This window comes from Bison bison, unplaced genomic scaffold, assembly GCF_000754665.1.
Source record: "Bison bison bison isolate TAMUID 2011002044 unplaced genomic scaffold, Bison_UMD1.0 scf7180017864313, whole genome shotgun sequence".
Classification (NCBI taxonomy): domain Eukaryota; kingdom Metazoa; phylum Chordata; class Mammalia; order Artiodactyla; family Bovidae; genus Bison; species Bison bison.
Window position 1 is genome coordinate 992,362 of NW_011494885.1, and position 20,530 is coordinate 1,012,891.

The following is a 20,530-nucleotide window of genomic DNA, read 5'->3' on the forward strand; positions in this document are numbered from 1 at the left end:
CGAGCAGGGGGCGTGTGCCGGGGGCACCCGCGGCCAGAGAGTGCGGGCGCTGGGTGAGGGCAGAAGTGGTGGGCTATGATGCGGAGGGGAGCGCGGGCAGGTGCTGTGAGGGGCAGCGTGTCGTAGGAAAGGCGAGGGTGCTGTTGCAAGGATGCGCCAAGGTGCGGGTGGGTGCGGAGGGGAGGGAGTTGAGTGAGGATGTGTGTGAGGCTGTGAGCGTCCAGGGAGGGGGAGTTTGGTGGGAAAGTGAGTGGGTGAAGTGTTCCCCGGACAGGTGGAGGTATTCCGTGGGTGAAGGTGAAGGGGGGTGCACATATTCCAGAGGGGAAGTGAACGTATTCTAGAGGGGGAGTGAAGGTGAAGGTGTGAGCATGGAGTGGGGTATAGGAAAGGTGACAGTGAGAGGTAATCTGTGGACAGGTGAGTGTGAGGTTGAGAGTGTCATGTGACAGGCTGTGAGCTGAGCCACTTTGAGAGGGAAGGCAACAGCCTGATATCTGGGCAGGTCCAGGACCTCCCAGGGCAGGGCTAGGCTGGGCTGGGGTCAGATCTCACCCTTCCCCCGGTCCTCACCCGGAAACTCCGTGTTTCTGCATCATTCCTGGGGTGGGAGAGGCTCTGGTGGACGCCCAAGCGTCTAGCCTCCCCACCCTGCGTCCCTACTCTTCCGGCCCCAGCCTCTCTTTTCGTCCCTGACTGTCTATGAGCTCTCCCCACTTCTCTCCCATCGTTGGTGCTGACTCACTCCTCCAGACTTGGGTCCCTTTTCCCTCCTGGGAGGTGAGTCTCGCCGAGCCCCCTTCTGTGGGACTTTGTAGACCTGGTGCAGGGTTATCACCCTTATGAGCCAGGAAGAGTGAGAAACCATGGAAGGTAGGAGACTTCAATCTCTTCTATCATCATTTGACAATCAGGGAAACTGGGATATGCCAACTATGAAAATCCTTTATCTCCATCACTACCCACAACTCCTCCATTCAGGTCCTCCACTGGACTTCAGCTCCTGGTACCCTTTCTGTTCTCAGTTCCCAGCATCCTCTCTGTCCTTGGGATCCAAGCTCCCATCAGTCTCTATGTGCCCAGGACCACAGCTCCAAGAGACTTCTTCCCTTTTCAATTCTCAGTTTATCTTTCTGTAAACTGGAGAGAGGTGTGGGGTTGGATAATCTCCAGTTCTCCTAGAGCTCACAGTCTGTGTATTGAGATAGGTGGGAGAGAGGTGTCCAACCTGGATTTGGGATACTGGATTAGGGAGTAGCTAAGGATTGTCTTTCCTCTCAAAAATCTATAGGTCCCCCACTCATGGCTTTAACCAGTGTCTCCTGCTCCAGCTCCAGGGCACCCTGGAGGATGTTGGTTTGGCTCTCATCTATCTATTTTGGGCCCCACCTTTTCTTCCACATGAGGTTGTCCTGTCCCAGTCCTACTCCAAGTTACTGTATCCATTGGGATTTTCATGCAAGTGACGGGAAATCCAACCCAACTGGCTTAAGAAAAAGAGGATTGTTTCACATATAAAAAAGTCTTGGGTATGACTGACTCCAGCATTATCTGTCCTAAGGATAAATGGTCCCCTTACGTAGTAGTATGACTGGTCAATACCCCTGAGACCACATATTTGGGGCTTCATATTTGCAGAGGCATAGAGAGAGAAAAGGGCTTCCCAGGTGGCACTAGTGCCTGCCAGTGCAAGAGATGCATGTTTGATCCCTGGGTCAAGAAGATCGCCTGGAGGAGGGCATGGCAACCCACTCCAGTATTTATGCCTGGAGAATCTCATGGACCTCTGAGCCTGGCAGGCTACAGTCCATGGGGTTGCATAGAGTCAGACACAAATGAAACCACCTAACATACACTCACATAGGTATATATCTGAGCTTCCTGGGTGGTGCTGGTGGTAAATAATCCGCCTGCCAATGCAGGAGATGCGAGAGATGTGGGTTCAATCCCTGGGTTGTGAAGATCCCCTGGAGTAGGAAATAAAAGTATTCTTCAGTATTCTTGCCTGGAGAATCCCGTGGACAGAGGAGCCTGGCAGGCTATGGGTCATAGGGTTGCAAAGAGTTGGACATGACTGAAGCGACTTAGCATAGCACACAGCACAGAGAGAGAAAAAGACAGACAGACTGAGAAAGCCAGGCTGTGGGAGCCTGAGCAGAGATAAGAGACTTGAAGAAGCTCCTTCAGCAGAATGAGGAAATACTTTTTTTTCCTTAGAACCCTCCTTGAAATTGGTCCAGATAATGCCACCTGCCTATCACTGAACCAACATCAATGGCCAGGAGAAGAGACGAAACTGATTAAATTAGATATGAGCCACGGGCTCCCTCCACCCCCAGGTCAGAGGTGAAATTAGATTTCTCAAACAGAAGTAGATATTAGGGAGACAGTTGCTTTCCCCGCTATTTTGGGTGACGGGGTGGGCTGTGCACTGTGAGCTTGACCATTCTTGGGTTTTTGAAGTCTTGGGATGGTTTAGAGTTTGTTATTTGTTTTCTCAGCATCGTTCTGCAAGATAATAGAAAATATATTGGTCTCTGCCCCTGGTTCCTGACACAGAGCTCCTGAAACCCTTGTAATTACCTAAGTGATAAGAACACCAGGAACAGCTTTGTTCTAATATTTAGTCTTTGACCTTAGCTCCTAACTCAGGTCTCCGGAAGTCCTTGTCATTTCTTGGGTGATAAGAGTGTCTTTTGTTCTAATAGGTGACTTATGGTGGGCTCCTGGATGAGGTCTGGTCCCCAAAAAGACCCAACTATGATAACAAACTTGAGATTTTCAGCCGCACTCCCCATTCTCTTGAGAAGGGAGAAGGGCTGAAACTGGAGTGAAGGATCCATGATGCCTTTGTGATGAAGCCTCTGTAAAAATCCCAATAGTATGGGGTTCAGGCAGCTTGTGGGTTGATGAACACATGCAGGGGCTGGGAGAGTGACATGCCTGAAAAGAGAATGGAAGTTGTGTGCCCCTGGGCACAGACCTTGCCCTGTGCATCTCTTCCATCTGACTGTTCATCTGTATTCTCTATCATATTCTTTTAAAATAAAAGGAAGTCACTGTTTTCCTGAATTCTGTGAGCCACTCTGGTGGGTTAATCAGACCTGAAGAGGGGGATCCTCATGGGAACCTATGGTTTGTAGCCGATTGGTCAGAAGCACAATCTGGACTTCTGATTGTCATTGGAAGTGGGAAGTATGGGCCTGAGTCCTTAATCTGTGGGATCTGAGGCTATTTCCGGGTAGATAGTGTCAGAATTAAGTCACAGAACAGCCATCCAGGGTCACAGAAAATTGCCTGGTGTGGGGAAGCACTCCCCACATTTGATGACCTGAAGTGTTGTGAGTGTGATGCTGGTGTGAGAGTAGAGGAGATGCACAGGAGAAAGACACAGTAGGGAAAAACTGAGTTGTTCCCTCTACAGAAAGAAGACTGGGTGGGCATTTTCCCCCAACACACATTCCCTCCTCCTTTGTTCTTTCCTAAGAGAATCCTGATTTTGTTCAGGCATCAACTTTTCTTTAATAGTCAGCTGATGTGTGGGAAGTCCTAGGAGTAGGGTCTGATTATACTTTGTTAAATACTGTGGTTCCATGCCCGCTTCTAGTGCAAGGGGTGAGGCATGAAACAAATCAGGCAAATAAAATGCGGGAAAGGCAAGTCACCCTGGAAGTTTTGGGATAAGCTTTCTTTGTTTTAAAAAAGAAGAGAAGAGATGGCCCTTTGTTATTGCTTCCGAATGTGGGTGTGATGCCTGGAACTGCAGTGGCCTTCTTGAGGCCATGAGGCAGATATGCTTGAATGGATCCTTTAGGACATAATGGAAACATTGAATAAGTCAAGCCAGGAACTGCCCTAACTCATGATCTCTTCTGTGAGATCATCAATTTCCTCTTTGTTTCAACCATTTTGAGTTGGGTATCCTTGTAAATACAGCCCTGACCACCATATTACCTGCAATTCAGATAGAATACATGGAGGCATCCCTGCTTACAGAGTAAAACATTTTAAGTGGTAGTTTTCTTTTTCAGTTGCTCCCCCATCCTTGTGATGAGATCTCTCTCATAGAGGTGGTTTTCTCTGCTCTGCCTGAGTGGGTTGCCTACCATGAGAACTGCCTGAGTGGCAGATGCTTGTTTCAATGTGCACAACTGTATGTCATGGCTTTGATACAAACTTCCTTGGCCGTAGCAGAGGAGGTTGTCGGCAGCGTCCTGACCCAAACTGGACTCCACCAGAGAAGAGTGAGAAGAGTCTGTTCATCAAAATAGTATAACCAGACACAGTAGTCCTTGGTACTTGACATTTCAAGGGCATGTTTGGCTACTGTGTTTGAGGCCGGAGGTAGTCTGTGAGGAGACAAAAGTAAGGTGAAAGCCCAGTCCATGAAGGAAGCCACACACTCAGAGTAAGAGAGAGTGACACAGAGAGGCAGATTTTGCAAAAGGGAGACAACATTGATTTCGCCCAGCTTTTCAATTCTGTTTCTTGTCCCTGGCGCAGCCCAGAGACCTAGCTCTTGCCTGGATTCTAAACTTCCAATAATGCTGTCGTTTTTTGCTTGAGTCAGCTCAAACAGATTTTATTTCTTGCAATTGAGATCCCTGAACAAAAACTTGGGAGCCATTAATGATGAGGTCCTGATCACAAGGTCTGATGTAGAACATTATGAGAAATTTATCTCTAGCCTCAATAGCTGCACCATGGGACATGTATTTCCATCCTTTGATCCCCACTGTAGGGCATCATGGGAGACGCAATCCTACCCTCCAGTCTCTGCCACAGGGTCTCATGGGAAATGCAGTCCTAGCCTCAATTTCAGCTCTAAGTCATCGTGGGAAATGTATTCTTAGCCTCCAGTCTCTGCTGTAGGGGTATCATGATGAATGCAATCCTAGTCTCCAGTTATCACCCAGGGGAGCAACCTGAGGGTCCCTAACCCACACCTCAACTGTCTCAATAAAACAAGTACACCTCCCTTAGGCAAAAAGGTAAGGAAGCCATCCTCCCCCTCATTTCTAAGAAAAACCTCACTCTGGGCAAACTTGCAAAAAAAAAACAAACCCACAATTGACTATACCTTCTAGCTGCTTTTTCTTTCTTTTTTTTTTACAAGACAGGAATAAGAGAGCCTTAACCACAAGACACTGGTATAAGCTGACCGGACTTCAAAACTGGGACAAGGGTTGCTCTGCAGCTCATTACCATCTCATTGTAATATTAAGATCTCTGCCCCCGGCACCATATTGGTACAATCCAATTCCTGTCCAGCCACCAAAGGGTCATTCAAGGGCAGAAAAGAGGAGTTCATTCCAGGAAATCAGTACCTATTTCCACAAATCAGGGTGACATGAGACCCGCCCCCAATAGCTCTTCTTCACCCTTTTCTATAAAAAGCTTGTCCCCCACTTGTAATCTGGAAGAAGGTATCTTTAGAGCATAGAATATCCAACCAGTCAATCCTAAAGGAAGTCAGTCCTGAATATTCATTGGAAGGACTGATGTTGAAGCTGAAACTCCAACACTTTGGCCACCTGATGCGAAGGACTGACTTATTAGAAAAAACCCTGATACTGGGAAATATTGAAGGCAGAAGGAGAAGAGGATGACAGAGGATGAGATGGTTGGATGGCATCACTGATTGGCTGGACATGAGTTTAAGCAAGCTCCAGGAGTTGGTGATGGACAGGGAAGCCTCGCGGGCTGCAGTCCATTGGGTCCCCAAGAGTCAGACATGACTGAGCGACTGAACTGAACTGACCCCTTCTCCATTCCTGGACCACTGAATAAAAATCTGCCTTGCAACAAACTTCTGGATTCACCGGTGTGGGAGGGTGAGGGGATTGGAGGGGTAGGGGGGTGGGGCGGAGCGGGAAGTGGAGGTTGCTTTTCAGTAAGTTTCTGCTGCTGTAGAGAATCACAGCAGAATGGTAAAAGTAGCCTCAATTTTAATTATGAACCATCTCAGAAAATGTCATCTTAGCCTCATCTCTGCTTAAGGGTATCATGGGAAATATAGCCTTAGGCCAGGTTTTGTTGTAGGGTACCACCCAAGATGTCCTCTTTCCTTCCCTCCCTTCCTCCTTTGTTCATGTCCTGGGCTCTAATCTAGAAACTGGGAATACAGTAGTGAGCAAATAAAAGGATTTACTCTTTATGGAAAGTCTTGTGGGGAGAGTTAGCAAAAACCAGACAAACAAGTGATTATTCTAGCCAACCATTGCAGCATAACAAAATACCCCAAAACTCAGCCATGTAAAGCCACAACCTCTTTATTTTATGATTCTGTGGGTCAGGAATTTGAGCAAGGCACAGTGAGGTCAGTGTGGATTGGCTCGTCAATGGATTGGAGCCAACAGCCAGAGATGGATGAGCTGCTTCATCTGGAGCCATATATTGGAAACTTTGGTTCTGTGTGGGTTGAATTGTGTCCCCCCAAAATATGTTGAAATCCTAACTCCCAGATTCTATGAATGTGACCTTATATGGAAATAGGGGGACTTCCAGGCAGAGGGTGCATGTTCGATCCCTGGTTGGGGAACTTAATACCCTACATGCTGAGGGGTACAGACAAAAAGTAAAAAAAATAAAGGAAAGAAAGGTAGATTGATATATTAAGATGAGGTCAAACTGGATTAGGGTGAGCCCCTAAATCCAGTGAAGGGTGTCCTCATACAAAGAGAGAGATTTGGAGACTCACAGCCATATTGACAGGAAAGAAAGTCATGTGATGACAGGCAGAGACTGGAGTGATGCAGCCACAAGCCAAGGACTGTTGAGGATTGCCGACAAAGAAGGCTGAGCGCCGAAGAGTTGATGCTTTCCAACTGTGGTGCTGGAGAAGACTCTTGAGAGTCCCTTGGACTGCAAGGAGATCAAACCTGTCAATCCTAAAGGAATCAACCCTGACTATTCATTGGAAAGACTGATGCTAAAGCTGAAGCTCCAACATTTTGGCTGCCTAATGCAGCCAAAATTGGAAAAGACCCTGATGCTGGGAAAGATTGAGGGCAGGAGGAGAAGGGGGTGACAGAGGATAAGATGGTTGGATGGCATCATCGACTCAATGGACACGAGTTTGAGCAAACTCCAGGAGATAGTGAAGGACAGGGAAGCCTGGTGTGCTGCAGTCCATGGGGTTTCAAAGAGTTGGACATGACTGAGTGACAACCCAGAAGCAAGGAAGAGGCCACAAAAGATTCTTCCTCAGAGCTTAAGAAGGAGCATAATTCTGCTAACACCTTATTTTTTTTGTTTCTAGCATCCAGAATTTCTGTTGTTTGAAGCCACCTCGTTGGTAAGTTTGTAGTCACTTACCATGGCAGTCCTAGGAAATGAAATCGGCTGGGTTTCTCAGGGCTCCTGCACCTTGCATCTACTGGGTTGCCACGTCCAGGGTAGCTCCTTTGCTCTCTTGGCTGGTGCCTGGGCTGAGATGGCTGGAACCTCTGGGGCTCTCTACATGTGGCATCCATGCACAAGTAGCTTGGGTGTCTTCAGAGCATGGCAGTCTTGGTGCAGGAGGACTTTGACATGGCAATCGGCTTCCCATGGTGCCACTTCCACCACATTCTAGTTTTGTAAAATTTATTATTATTTGACTATGCTGGGTCTTAGTTGTGACATTTGAACTCTTAGTTGCAGCATGTGAGATCTAGTTACCTGAGCTGGGATCAAACCCGGGTCCCCTGCATTGGGAGCATGTAGTCTTAACCACGGGATCACCAGGGAAGTCCAAGAGGTGATATTGACCCCATCCTTCTAGGCCACCACAATGACAGTTGGTGATATATGATTTGTGTGTGAATGTGCTGAGTCATGTCCAACTCTTTGCAACTCCATGGACTGTAGCCCACCAGGCTTCTCTGTCTGGGATTTCCCAGGCAAGAATACTGTAGAAGGCTGCCATTTCCTACTGCAGATCTTCCTGATGCAGGGATCAAACCCTGGTCTCTTGCGTCTCCTGTATTGGCAGGTGGCTTCCTTACTGCTGAGACATCTGGGAAGCCTGGATATATGATTTGAGAAGATCTTAAAAAGAAATCCTGTCTCTGGGAGTGGGCAGGAAGAGATAGGTTGGGAGTTTGAGATTGACATATAGCACCACTATATTTAAAATGGGGCTTCTCTAGTGGCTCAAGTGGTAAAGAATCTGCCCATGATGCTGGGGACCTGGGTTCGATCCCTTGGTCGGGAAGATCCCCTGGAGAATGGATCCCCATTCCAGTTTTCTTGCCTGGAGAATCCCATGGACAGAGGAACCTGGTGGGCCACAGTTCATGGGGCTACAAGAGAGTCAGACATGATTAAGTAGCTAACACTTTCACTTTCGTGTATATGTATAACTGAATTACACTGCTGTACTCCTGAAACTAACACAACATTGTTCATCAAGTATACTCCATATATAAAATAAAAATTGAGAAAAGAAAAGAAACCCTGTCCTCCACCTGCCCCCAGACACCATAGAAAATGTTCTTTTTCTTCCTTAAATCATAGGGTTCCAGGGAAACAATTTTGTCTCTGGGGGCTTGCCTCAGCAAACCATGGAAAACATGAATTCTGCCATGTTGTGGTCAAAGAGTACCATTGAAATGGTAGTTCTCACACAAAAAAAAATTTAAAAAAGAAACAAAAGAAATGGTAGTTCTGGCTTTTTCTCAGTTGGCCTAAGAGCATCCTAGGAAATATAGCCCAGCCTTTATCTCCTGCCCACAGAGCAGCAGGGGGATGAAGTCTTGTCCTTAGTCCTCATGGCAGGGCTCCCAGGGGTCATCTCCTATTCATCTCCTGTCTCAGAGCCCCCTAGGAAACGCAGATGTGTCCCTTTAGAGCAACAAAATAGTCTTGACCTTTGGATGTGGGAGAAGAGACTGGAAGGTTAATGCCTGGGTCAGTGAGTTGGAAAGTTGAATTTGGAGGCCAGAAATAGATGTGGAGGTGGCTTTGGGTGGAAGGCTGTGTGGGACAGCTCCCAAGGCCAGGGTCTCGAATGCCTGGGTCCTACAATATGACCCCCTAATTCCAGGAGCCTGTGAAAAAGTGGCCCCCCCTCATTCATCCTCTGTTGAGAAGGGCAGATATGGCCTTGTTCGCTGGTTCAAAAATCTTTATTTCAGTATAAAATATTAAATAAAACATATATTAATTAATAATAACAATAGCCGCAACGCTATCAATAATCACATGAACTCTCTCCTGCTGGCCTGCAGCTTTTGCTAGCTTTTCTCCTCTGGTTCTCACAGCCCTCTCTCTGGACAGCTGGGAAAATTAAAGCCCAGAGAGGGCAGCCCACTGACCTGAGGTCACACAGCAATTTGGTAGGGCTGGGAACTGAGGGAAGGGCAAAGGGATCCCCTGAATCCAGCCAGTGTGGTGGGAATGTGGGGTTCAAGTGCAGAGGAGAGTGGCTCCCCAAAGTCTGGCAGTCAAGAGCAGGCTGACAAAGAAGCTGAGGTGGGCAGGGCTGGTCTTGGGGGCACCCCCCTTGCCGGGCTGGTCATCCCTGGCTGGATGGTTACAGCCACTTCCAGTACAGCAGGAGACGTTGACGTGGGTGAGGTCGAAGGCTTCAGCCACGTGGAGGCTTTGGCACCACGAGGGGGCTGCGCAGCCTCTGATGGTGTAGCTTGGGTTCCTCAGTCCTGAAGAGAGAGAAGGACCACGTGAGACTCCGAGTTCTCGGGACTGGAAACTGGAATTCTCACTGCGTGACGCGCCACCTTGTGGTGGGTACCACCTGGAAAAGCAGCTGTTCTAAGCCTGGTCCGGGGACTCCTGGGCTTTCCCTCAGACCCTTCCAGGGGCTCTGTGAAGTCAAAATTATTCTCATAATAATGCTACAACCTCACTTGCATTTTTTCTTTTTTTGCTCTCACAAGGGGTTTCCTAGAAACCCAAGGGCATGTGATCTTGCAACAGACTGAATGCAGAGGCAGATACGAGGGTCCAGCTGTCTTCTATTAAGCCAGACATTAAAGAGATTGCAAAGAACAATGTCCATCTTCTCGCTCACTTTTTTTTTCATTTTGGAAAATGTCTCCTTTTTTCCCCCCCATAGAAATATGTTCACATGTCATGAGTTTTCAATTGTTCTTTTAAAATGAATAAGTACATTTTAAAAAGGTTCGTGGTTTTCATTTCTAGTGCAGTAAATAGCTAAAGATGTAACTGACATAAACAATAAGTTTTAAGAGCATCAAGGAATCTTGAGACCCCAAAGTTTGAAAAGCTCTGGAATAGAGGAACCTGCCCTGGACATCTCAGGATGGAATCTCATGAGGTCCACAGAAGTCCCACCCACCCACGGAAGTTCCACTCCCCCACAAAGAAATCCACTTGTCTGTAGTGAAGATATCCACTTCCTAACGAAGGAGTCCTAAGTCCTTGCTACACTTTGCACCCTCCTGAAGGAAGTCCTACCTTTTCTAACAAGACGATCCACCTCAAGTAAGTCCAGTTTCATAGGAGGTTACCTCTTGCAGAACCTCCCCCCCCGCCCCACTCCCCACCCACCTCAAGCATCCAAGTATCCTCACCTTTAGTGCCTGTCGCTTCCAGACATTGATTCATAGGGCCGCGGCAGTCAATGAGGAAAGTTTCTTCAGAGGAACACCTGTGGGCGCCGTTCCCCTCACAGCTGTAACACTGCAAGCCGTTTGGTGGCAGGTTTTGAAGCTCCAGGACTTGGGAGATCAGTGACAGAGAAACCAAGGAAATTAGCCCGAAGGGTTTCCCACCATTAGGTCTCCAGGACTCCCACCTCTCAGCCAGAGATGTCATGGCGCTCCCTTGTGGTCAGGCCTTGGAACAGCACCCTCTTTGGGCGGGGGTGGGGGTTGGGGTGGGGGATGGTTCTCTGAGGCTTGTGACAGAAATCTCCCCATGAGCCCTCACCTGCCTAGACTCTGGGTAAGGCGAAACAGTCCCTGCCTTCAGAGAACTTATGATTTAGAGCTACACTGTCCCCGGACTTCCCTAGTGGTCCAGTGGTTAAGAATCCACCTGCCAACGCAGGGTACCTGGGTTCGATCCCTGGTCCAAGAAGATCCCACATGCCGCGGAGCAACTAAGCGTGGGCGCCACGCTTTGGAGTCTGGGCTCTAGAGCTGGAGAACCACTGACTACTGAACCCGTGTGCCCTAGAGCCCGTGCCCCGCAACAGAAGAAGCCACTGCAAGGAGAAGCCCACACACCGCAACTAGAGAGTAGCCCTCTCTCTGCAGCTAGAGAAAGCCCATGGGTAGCAACAAAGATCCAGTGCGGCCATAAAAAGAAATAATAAATAGATAATAGAGCTACACTGTCCCATATGATAGGCACTAGCCACCTGTGGTTATTTACACTGACACTAAAATGAATATGGAATGAAATCCAAAATTCAGTTCAACTGCTCAATAGCCATATGTAGTAGAGGCTACTCTATTGGGCAATACAGATACAGAAATTTCCATCACCATCGAAAGTCCTGTTGGCCAATCATTGTTTGCAGAGACAGAGAAACACAAAGGATCTAGATTATACTTAGGAGGGCAGAGTTAGGGACATCTTTCCTGAGAATGATGCTTTAAAGCTGAGACCTGATGAAGGAGAAATAGCCAGCCAGGCAAACTCCTAGGGGAGATGTGTTCCTGGTGGAGGGTACTGTATGTGCAAAGGCCATGAGGCAGACACATGCTGGGTTACAGAGAGCATAAGAGAACCTGCGGACAGCATTTTAAAAGCAAGCGGAAGGCATTGAAATGTTTGAGGAAGAGGGACGTGCTTTGATTTATATAAAAAAAAAATCACTCTTGCTGCTGTGTTGAATGTAGGGTAGCAGGAGGGCCAGCAAGGTCATTGCAACAATCTAGGTGAGAGGCCATGATGGCGGGGACCAGCGTGGTGAGCAGCAGAAGGATTCAAGATGTAGAAGCATAAAGCACAGGTCTTGGTGAGGCTTTGATGGTCTCCTTGAATTCCCACAAAATCTTTCTTGAGAAAGGGCTTAATAGGTCCTTTTTTTTTTTTTTTCTCCCCAGAGGAGAAAGCAGAGTGGAGGGATAAGCAAGCAGCCTGAATGCACCTCTCTGCCCCCAGTCCTAGGTAGGTCTTATGCCAGGTCCCCTGCCCCCTTACCTGAGCCTGCATTGCATTTGGTGGTGTTGCAGCACCGCAGGAAGTGGAAGGTGTGGTTGTTGTGGAATCCGGTGGGGCCTGGGCAGCCAGGAAGGATGCCACAGCCTCTGATGTGGCGCTCATCGCCTGGATTCTCTGTGGGGACAGAGGAGGTTAGACTGTTGCTGAGGAGCTGGGACTGGATTTGTCACCTGTCCATCTTCTGCTTCATCCTTCACTATAGGACTCTCACTGTATGAGGGCAGCCATATATCTAACCAAGAGACACAGATTCCAGCCTCCGTGGGTATAGTCAGGGCTTCCCAAGTGGCACTAGTGGTAAAGAACCCGCCTGGCAATGCAAGAGATATAAGAGGTGTGGGTTCGATCCCTGGGTTGGGAAAATCCCCTGAAGGAGGGCACAGCAACCCACTCCAGTATTCATGCCTAGAGACTCCCAAGGACAGAGGAGCCTGGCGGGCTACGGTCCATAGGGTAGCCAAGAGTCAGACGTGACTGAAGTGACTTAGCGTGCACACATGGGTATAGTCATGTGGCTAAGTTCTGGTCAATATGATCTAAGTAAAAAGGCTTATGGGACTTGCAGAAAGGAGAAGCTTTACAAAAGCAGGGCCACCCCGCTTTTGCCCCTTCTTTGGGGCACAAGGTCTGGTGCTCAGGCAACCATCTGGGACTGTGAGGCAATCTTGCAAATGGAAGCCGCATGTAAGAAATGAGAAGGCATCTGGTGACTGTGGAACTGTCTTAGTGGCCCTAGACTTCCCGTCACTGGGCTTCCTGTGTGAGTACTAACTTTCTACCTTGCTTACCTCCCTGTTATTTGGGGGGTTGTTGTTAAGAGCAGCCTTTGGGAGGAACAAAGCTGGGAAGGCGAGTTGCTGGCACGTTGGGGCTCACCTTTCAGGCTCCGGTGGGTTATCACATCCACGCACTGATCTCTAGATTTGAGGCACTGCATGGTCTGGTCCCAGCCCCTCTCACAGCTGAGGTCTGTCGAGGAACAGGAAGCACATTCGAGGTAGCGGTTTCTGGAAACAGTAGCATCTCGGCCTGTTTTGAGAAGAGCAGGAGGGTGAGACCCCACGGGAGGAGTCCTAGAGACCTGTCTTGCTAGAGGACTCACCTGCACATCAGTTCTTCCTTATCCCACTCTTCAGCCAGTCAGCAAGTTCTGCCCATCCTATCTCCTAAATCTTCCTAGGGTCCATCCCTTCCTTTGCAGCTCCATGACCAGGTCAGACCTCCTTCAATACCAGCTTCCTCCCTGGCCTCCTGGTTTCCATTCTGGCCCTTCCCGCCCCAGTGCCTCCCACATGGCCCTAGAAGGATGCTTCTAATACTCAAATTGAACCCAGTCTCTCCTCTGCTCAGCTCTTCCATGGGTCTCCAGTGCCTTCAGAATAAAATCCAAGAAACTCAGCATGGCATTCAAGGCCCATCAAAGACTGGTTCCTGGCCACCCTTCCTGCCTCATTTCTCTCCATCTGCTCAGACTCTATACCAGCTTCCCTCAGTCCCCAAGTGTAAGTGCTGAGTCCCACCCAGCCTTTGCTTCTGCACAACACTTTACCCTGCTCCCTAATTTCCCTATCTCCTATTCATTCTTCAGGAGTCATCTTCCCTAATTTTTACCTCCTCCAAGAAGCCCTCCTTGACCTCCCAGGCTGGATTAGGTGCCCCTCTGGGCTCTCCAATCCCAGCTCTGTCTACTTTGGATCATCTCTGTTTGTACTAAGTCCCAGGTAGAGCCTGGGCTATCTTGTGTGCCAACATGACCCAGCACAGGGCCAGGGCCAGATAAAATAGTCAATAAATATTTATTAATTATTATTATTATTTTTTGGCTGTGCTATCAGCATATGAGATCTTAGTTCCCCGAACAAGGATCAAACCCGCATTCCGAGCACTGGAAGCACAGAGTCTTAACCACTGAACCATCAAGGAAGTCCTACAGCAATAGGACTTCCCAATCATGTCGTAGGTCAAAGTCTCACTTGACTAATCTGTGATAACTTTGCCTCCCACATGGACCTTCCCGTCCAGGCCAAGTGGATGAATTAGTTTTTCCTGGAAACACCAGAGTCATTCCTCTGCCCAGACCTTGGCTCACACCATCCCCAAGCCTGGCATGCCCTCTCCTTCCTGACCCCAGATATCCAAGTTTGAGTTTGAGCCAAGTCTTAGAGAAATTAGAGGGCTCTCTCAGCCAAGACACTTAACCGGCAGGCCAGCAGCTGTAATTAGGTGAAGCACTTACCTTCAAAGCCAAATCTTCCCCACCCCCCTCCCCAAAGAAAAAGACCTTAAAAGGCCAACAACCCACGTCTTCTCATATGAACCACCATGAAAAGGAAAATACAAATTGCCATCATTGCCAACATAGCTGTCTCACATCACCCATGGGTCTCCTTTGTGAGTTCTTCTTCTTACGTCGCTCTTCTAAATGTGGATGATACCCAGGCTCTGTCTGAGGTCCTTTTTTCATTTCTCATGGTATATACTCTCTCCCATTGGATGTTATCCACTGACATTGCGTCATCTCCACCTATCTGTGGAGAAATCACGAATCTCTCTCCAGGCAAGACTTTCCTCTGCACTCCACACCTGTACGCCCACGGGCCTCCTGGCGGTCCCCTGGCTATCTGTCAAACACCTGAATCTCTACATGGCCCCAACACGACTCTCCATCTTCTCCAAACTGGTCTCCCAGGGTAGACACTTGGCAGACTCCTTGATCTTTCATATCTAGGCATCAATCTAATTACTCCAACTTCCCTATCTTCTGTAATCCTTTTGCCATATTGCTTCTGATCTCCATTAAGCATGTTCTATTGAGATCTTAATTTTAGACCCTGTTCTCTATTTCACGTTGGACTCATTTTAAAATGGATTCCAGATTTCTGCTAAAAATTATCCTTTTTTCTATTTTCTTAAAGATATTGATCATAGCTATTTTAGACCTCCCCTGTCTAATAACTCCAATATCGGATTCACGACAAGTCTGTTTTTGTTGCAGGATTTTTCTCTTGGTTTCCCCAGTCGATTTGTCCTGTTTATTTTCTTCAGGATACCTTGTATGTTTTGATTAGATGCCAGACATAGATAACAACTTGTAAAGGCTTTAAATGATTTTATCTTCTGCCAAAGAGAGATTAGGTTTTCTTCCTGTAGAAATTGGATGTAGGCATTTTTGTGCTGTGCTTAGGTCATTCAGTCATGTCCAACTCTTTGCGAATCCCATGTACTGCAGCCCACCAGGCTCCTCTGTCCATGGGGATTCTTCAGGCTGGAGTGGGTTGCCATGTCCGCTTCCAGGGGATCTTCCCAACCCAGGGATCGAACCCAGGTCTCCTGCATTGCAGGCGGATTCTTTACTGACCGGGGCTGGTCAATTTCTGGTTTTGCCCTTATTCTTAGGGTGTGGTCTCAGAGGAAAGCCTGAGACTTCTCTTTCCAATTTGGCAGCTTCAGTCTCCCAGCATCACATGCTCGGTGGAATTCCTGCTCGGTTCTGTAGTTTCCCAGATACTATTTTCCGTAGAGTTTCTTGGAGTCTAATGCTATGCATGTACGGCTTGCCAATGAGTTGAAGGAAATCTGCAGATTTGGGGACTCCCTTTTCTGTGGTTCCATGCATTCCATGATTTTACTTCTGGTTTTCCAGACACTCTGGCAGCCCCAGATTTCAACCTCTGCCTTCTCTCTAGCGACAATCTCTTTCTATCTGCGTTCTGCTTCCCTTCCAGAGCAGTGAATTGGCAAGTGCACTCAAGGTAAAAGCCAGCTTGTCTCTGGAATTCAATTTCTGTGCTTCCCTTATTTCAAGGATTGGAGCACCTCTACTTCCTCTCTCCATTTGCTGCTCTTGAGTGACTTCAATGATTGTTTATAATTCATCCAGCTTTTGTAACTATCATTGGTGGTGGAGAGTGGGGAGTGGGGGAGTTGGTCTGAGACAAGTAACTCCACATGACCAGAACTGCATATCTGCCCTCACCATCTAACCCATCATTAAGTTATGCTTATCTGCCTGCTAAATAGCTCTTAAATCCATCCACTTTTCTCCATCTGCTGATCAGACAGATACTGTCTTCTTCTTTTTTTGTTTTTAGCCACGCCATGTGGCATATGGAATCTTAGTTCCCTGACCAAGGATTGAGCCCATATCCTCTGCAGTGGAAGCATGAGGTCTTAACCACTGGATTGCCAAGGAAGTCGTACACTCCCTTCTTTATCTGGACAACCTCACACACCTCCAGGTTGGTCTCCCTTAATCTACCTTCCCTCTATCATTTCTTCCTTCCAATCTGTCTTCCCCTCTGAGGTCAGAATGCGTCCCTGCTAAGTCGCTTCAGTCTTGTCCTACTCTTTGCAACCTAATGGACTGTAGCCCACCAGGCTCCTCTGTCCATGGGATTCTCCAGGCAAGAATACTGGAGTGGGCTGCCACGTTCTCCTTCAAGGGATCTTCCCGACTCAGGGATTGAACCCACATCTCTTACGTCTCCTGCATCGGCAGTTGGGTTCTTTACCAATAGTGCCACCTGGGAAGCCAGAGGTCAGAATAACTTGTGCACAAATACAAATCTGATAGTGACCCTGTAGCCTTTCATGACCTCCCAGTGTTCCCCGGATGAAGTCTACATTCCCCACCACAATCTAGAAAGCCTTGTATATGTGACCTTGCCGATTTCATCAGTTCCTCTTGCCCTATCTTGTCCTTCCTTCAGCCATGCTAGTTTCACTCTCTTCTGTTGCTTTTGTATCTGTTGCTCCTTCTGTCTGGATAAACCCTTTCCACCATCTTTTTAACAGCCTGACTCCTCCTCCCTCAAGATCCAGCTTAGCTGTTGCTTCCTGTAGGAAACCTCCTCTGACCTGAGTCATTTATCTCCTCTAGGGTCCTACAGCCCCTACTCATAGTTATCCCAGCTCTGATCACTCTCTGGTCTCTGTTTGCCCCATCTCAGCCCTGATGATTCTGGACTGTGCTTCCCTATTGCAGCTCTGACCTCTCTGGTCTGTTTCCTCTGTCAGGGTCCTGACACCTTTCTCCGTGCTTCCCTGATCCCAGCTCTGACTGGGGGCAGGGCAGTCACTGTCTGGTGATGGTCTATCCTGCCCCTCCCCCATCTCCCACCCCTGCCATATAGACACACATTACTGGACTATGAGCCCCAGAGGGGCAGGGCTCAAGGCTGTCTTGGCCATTGCTATGTCCCCAGCATCACAGAAGAACAGTTGGTCTGACTCTTGTGATGCCATGGACTGTAACCCTCCAGGCTCCTGTGTCCATGGGATTCTCCAGGCAAGAAAAATGGGTTGCCATTTCCTCCTCTGGGGAATCGTCCTGATCCAGGGATTGAACCCATGTCTGTTACATCTCCTGCATTGACAGGTGGGTTCTTTACCACTATCTCTCCTGGGAAGCCCATTAAAATCCCTACATCCCCAAGATCCACTAAAGGGGAACACCAGACCCAGTAGGAGGCCTTGAGGGAAATAGGTCCCGACTGGTCAAAGTCCTCTGCACTGACCAGTGCTGTTAACTATTTTGGTTGTTATCTCTGATTACAAGTGTTCCTGAGACTCAACTGTTACTGCTTTCCTTTGGCACATCTAACAGAAAGAGGAAGCCAACATCCTCTCTCTTGTCACTTCCTTGAAAATAAACATCTGACTCAATTCCCACCAACGGATGAAAGTCTGAGGTCAGAATCAGTGAAAATCTAGCAGAATCAGGGCAGATGCAAAACAAGGGCAAAACTGAGTGCAGACGCAGGTGCTCTGTTTTCTGACGTCATTGTGACTGGACTGGTCTTAACACATTTCCTTTCTCCCTGGGGCCAGAAAGAGGAATCTCTGCTTGACCCTGTACCATGGTCTCCTTCCTATCCTTCCTCTCCTGTGAGAACTCGGAGGAATTTGAGCCTTTCTAAGTCTTTTTCTTGCACTGACAGACCAGAGCCTAAAGTCATGAAACTCTACAAAAAGCCTTGCAAAAGTTTCTTCACATTCTTTTTTCATTGCCCAACTCAAGAATTGAGTCTAGGGAACTTTACCAGCCCATGGAAGCCTGTCTGGCTCCCTCCTCTTTTGACTTTAAGGACTTTGAGTCACTGGCCTCACTGGTCTTTGTATCTTGGTCCCTTGCTAAGATACAAAGCATCTGTTGCCTGAACCATCTCCTGTCCCATGAGAAAAATGAGATGGCAAAATGTCAGTGAAATGACTCACCCACCACTCAAGTGGGTGTATGTATATACAGCTTCTTAAAGGCCGGTGATGCATCTTATAAATGACAACCACACACACACAGACACATTAAGCAGTGCAGGATGAGATAGGAGGAGATGAGTTTGTAGTTGGGAGTGGGGCCAGTGACGGTTTGAGATGAGTTGGGATTGATTGGGGGATGGGATTAGTGATGTGTTCAGGAGGAGGATCGGTTTGAGTTGGAGAGTGCTGGGGATAAAATGAAGTTGGGGAAGGGATTGGGGTTGGGGATGGAAATGGAGTCAGGTTGGAGATTTGTTTAGGATAAGGAAAGGTTTGAGCTGGGGGATCGGTCCTGGGGTAAGGCATGGAGCTGGGGTTGGGGTGGCCCCAGATTGGGGATAAGACCAGGGTGATGTTGAGGCTGGGATGGGGATGTTTTGGGGTTGGGGATGGCAAGGGCTGCCCTACTCACCAGGGTTGGGCTTGTTGCACAAGTCTGACCTGCACACGGTCTCTGAAAGGGTGATGATCTGATCGGCAGCCCGATAGCTCATGGACCTGTTGGTCTTGTCCAGATGGGTACAGCCTTTTCTCATCACGTTCATCTCATTGCCACCTATGAGGAATGTCTCTTTGTTACCCCCAGAAGCTCCCCCGGACCCAACCAGCCTCTGACACTCCTGGTTATAAAGTCACCTGCTCCCAGGACCGACCCCTGACAGGCCTCTTCTCTTACTTGAGTCCAACTCTGTCTTTTCTAGACTTACCCATCCTCCCCATCAACCTCTTATACCAGAAGCCTACTCTCTCCTCTTAGTGACAACATTGTACCTGGGACATTCTGGATCCATCAACTCCTCCCTCCCAGCTTGGAGATCTTAACAGAGAGAGGCCTCTAGTAGGAATCTTTAAAGGAAAATGCTTTGAGCTCACCAAAAAGTACAAGTGAATGATATAATAAATACTGTACATTAGTCATAAAACTTTATAAAATATTAATATTTTGTTATATTTGTTTCAGATTTTTTTTTAAAAAGAGAAACCAAGTTTAAAAGATAGTTAAAGCCTCCTGCTTACTGCCCTCCTCCAAATCCCATTTCTCTTATTCCCTGTCTGAAGGCAACCACTGATATAAGTAATTCTCACACCTGTGTACGCAGAATATATATTATTGCTTATTTTGACTGTTAAATACTATTTCTAGTAAAAGGTGTCCAACTCTGTAACATGTTTTTTTTTTCTCTTTTAATCTTACATTTTTGAGATGTATCCAGGTTAATACTTACAGCCTTGTGTGTGTGTGTGTGTGTGTGTGTGTGTGTTAGTTGTTCAGTCGTGTCGACTCTTTGTGACCCCCATGGACTGTAGCTCGCCAGGCTCCTTTGTCCATGGAATTCTCCAGGCAAGAATACTGGAGTGGGTTGCCACTCCCTTCTCCAGGGGATCTTCCCAGGGATTGAACCTGGGTCTTCCACATTTCAGGCAGATTCTTTATTATCTGAGCCGCCAGGGAAGTCCCCTGTTCCTAGGACAGCCCTAGTTCCTTCATTTCAGCTGCTGTGGGGTATAATGTGTGATTATACTTTAAGGTTTCTCCTCTGCTGCCCCTAAGTTCAGTCTTTCCAGTTTTCTGTGTCACAAATACGAGGACTAGGAACATCCTTTTACATGTGTCTCAAGGCAAGTGTAGCTAAGGTTCTTTGGGGTCTCTACATTCCTTGAAGTTTAACTGCTGCTGGTAGGTTATGTTAATCTTTATTTGTATCAGATATTGCCACTTGGCTCTGTTCCGTGGATGAACAAACTTAACTCCCTAACAGCAGAGCCCGCAGTTCCACAACCTCATCGATCTCAGTACTGTCAGATTCTTAAATGCTCCTCCATCTGGTGGGCGTGTTACGGGTCTCAGTGTCTTTTTTTTTTTTTTGCTATTTGCCTGATAACTCGTGAGATAAGGTTTCTCGGTCCCTCGTTTTCCCTGCCCCACACACTCACCTTCCCACACACTCAGGACCGTGGTCCTGCAGAGGTCCTGACCAGGAGTACACTCTTCAACACTGCAGCTCGTCATGTTCTTACACTGTAAGCACCTCAGGCCCCAAGAGCCTGGGGGCAGAGGGAGGAGACGAAAGAAGAAGTGTTATTGCTCTGAGCCACCCCCGCCACCCACACCGTCCCCCACCCCGGCCCCCTT

At 47.9% G+C, this 20,530-nt stretch overlaps 1 protein-coding gene across 2 annotated transcripts in view; it reads right to left on the reverse strand.

Moving 5' to 3' along the window:
• Positions 1-9,091: 9,091 nt before the first annotated feature.
• The window catches only part of PLAUR (plasminogen activator, urokinase receptor), a 13,253-nt gene continuing 1,814 nt past the window's right edge, over positions 9,092-20,530 (reverse strand). For both annotated transcript variants that reach the window (XM_010852554.1, XM_010852552.1), the window contains exons 2-7: positions 20,332-20,442; positions 18,809-18,952; positions 13,015-13,167; positions 12,118-12,252; positions 10,539-10,685; positions 9,092-9,644 (exon numbers count right to left, since the gene is read on the reverse strand). In XM_010852554.1, the coding sequence (XP_010850856.1) occupies positions 9,391-9,644; positions 10,539-10,685; positions 12,118-12,252; positions 13,015-13,167; positions 18,809-18,952; positions 20,332-20,442 (944 nt within the window). In that variant the 3' untranslated portion in view covers positions 9,092-9,390. The remainder of the gene's footprint in view (positions 9,645-10,538; positions 10,686-12,117; positions 12,253-13,014; positions 13,168-18,808; positions 18,953-20,331; positions 20,443-20,530) is intronic.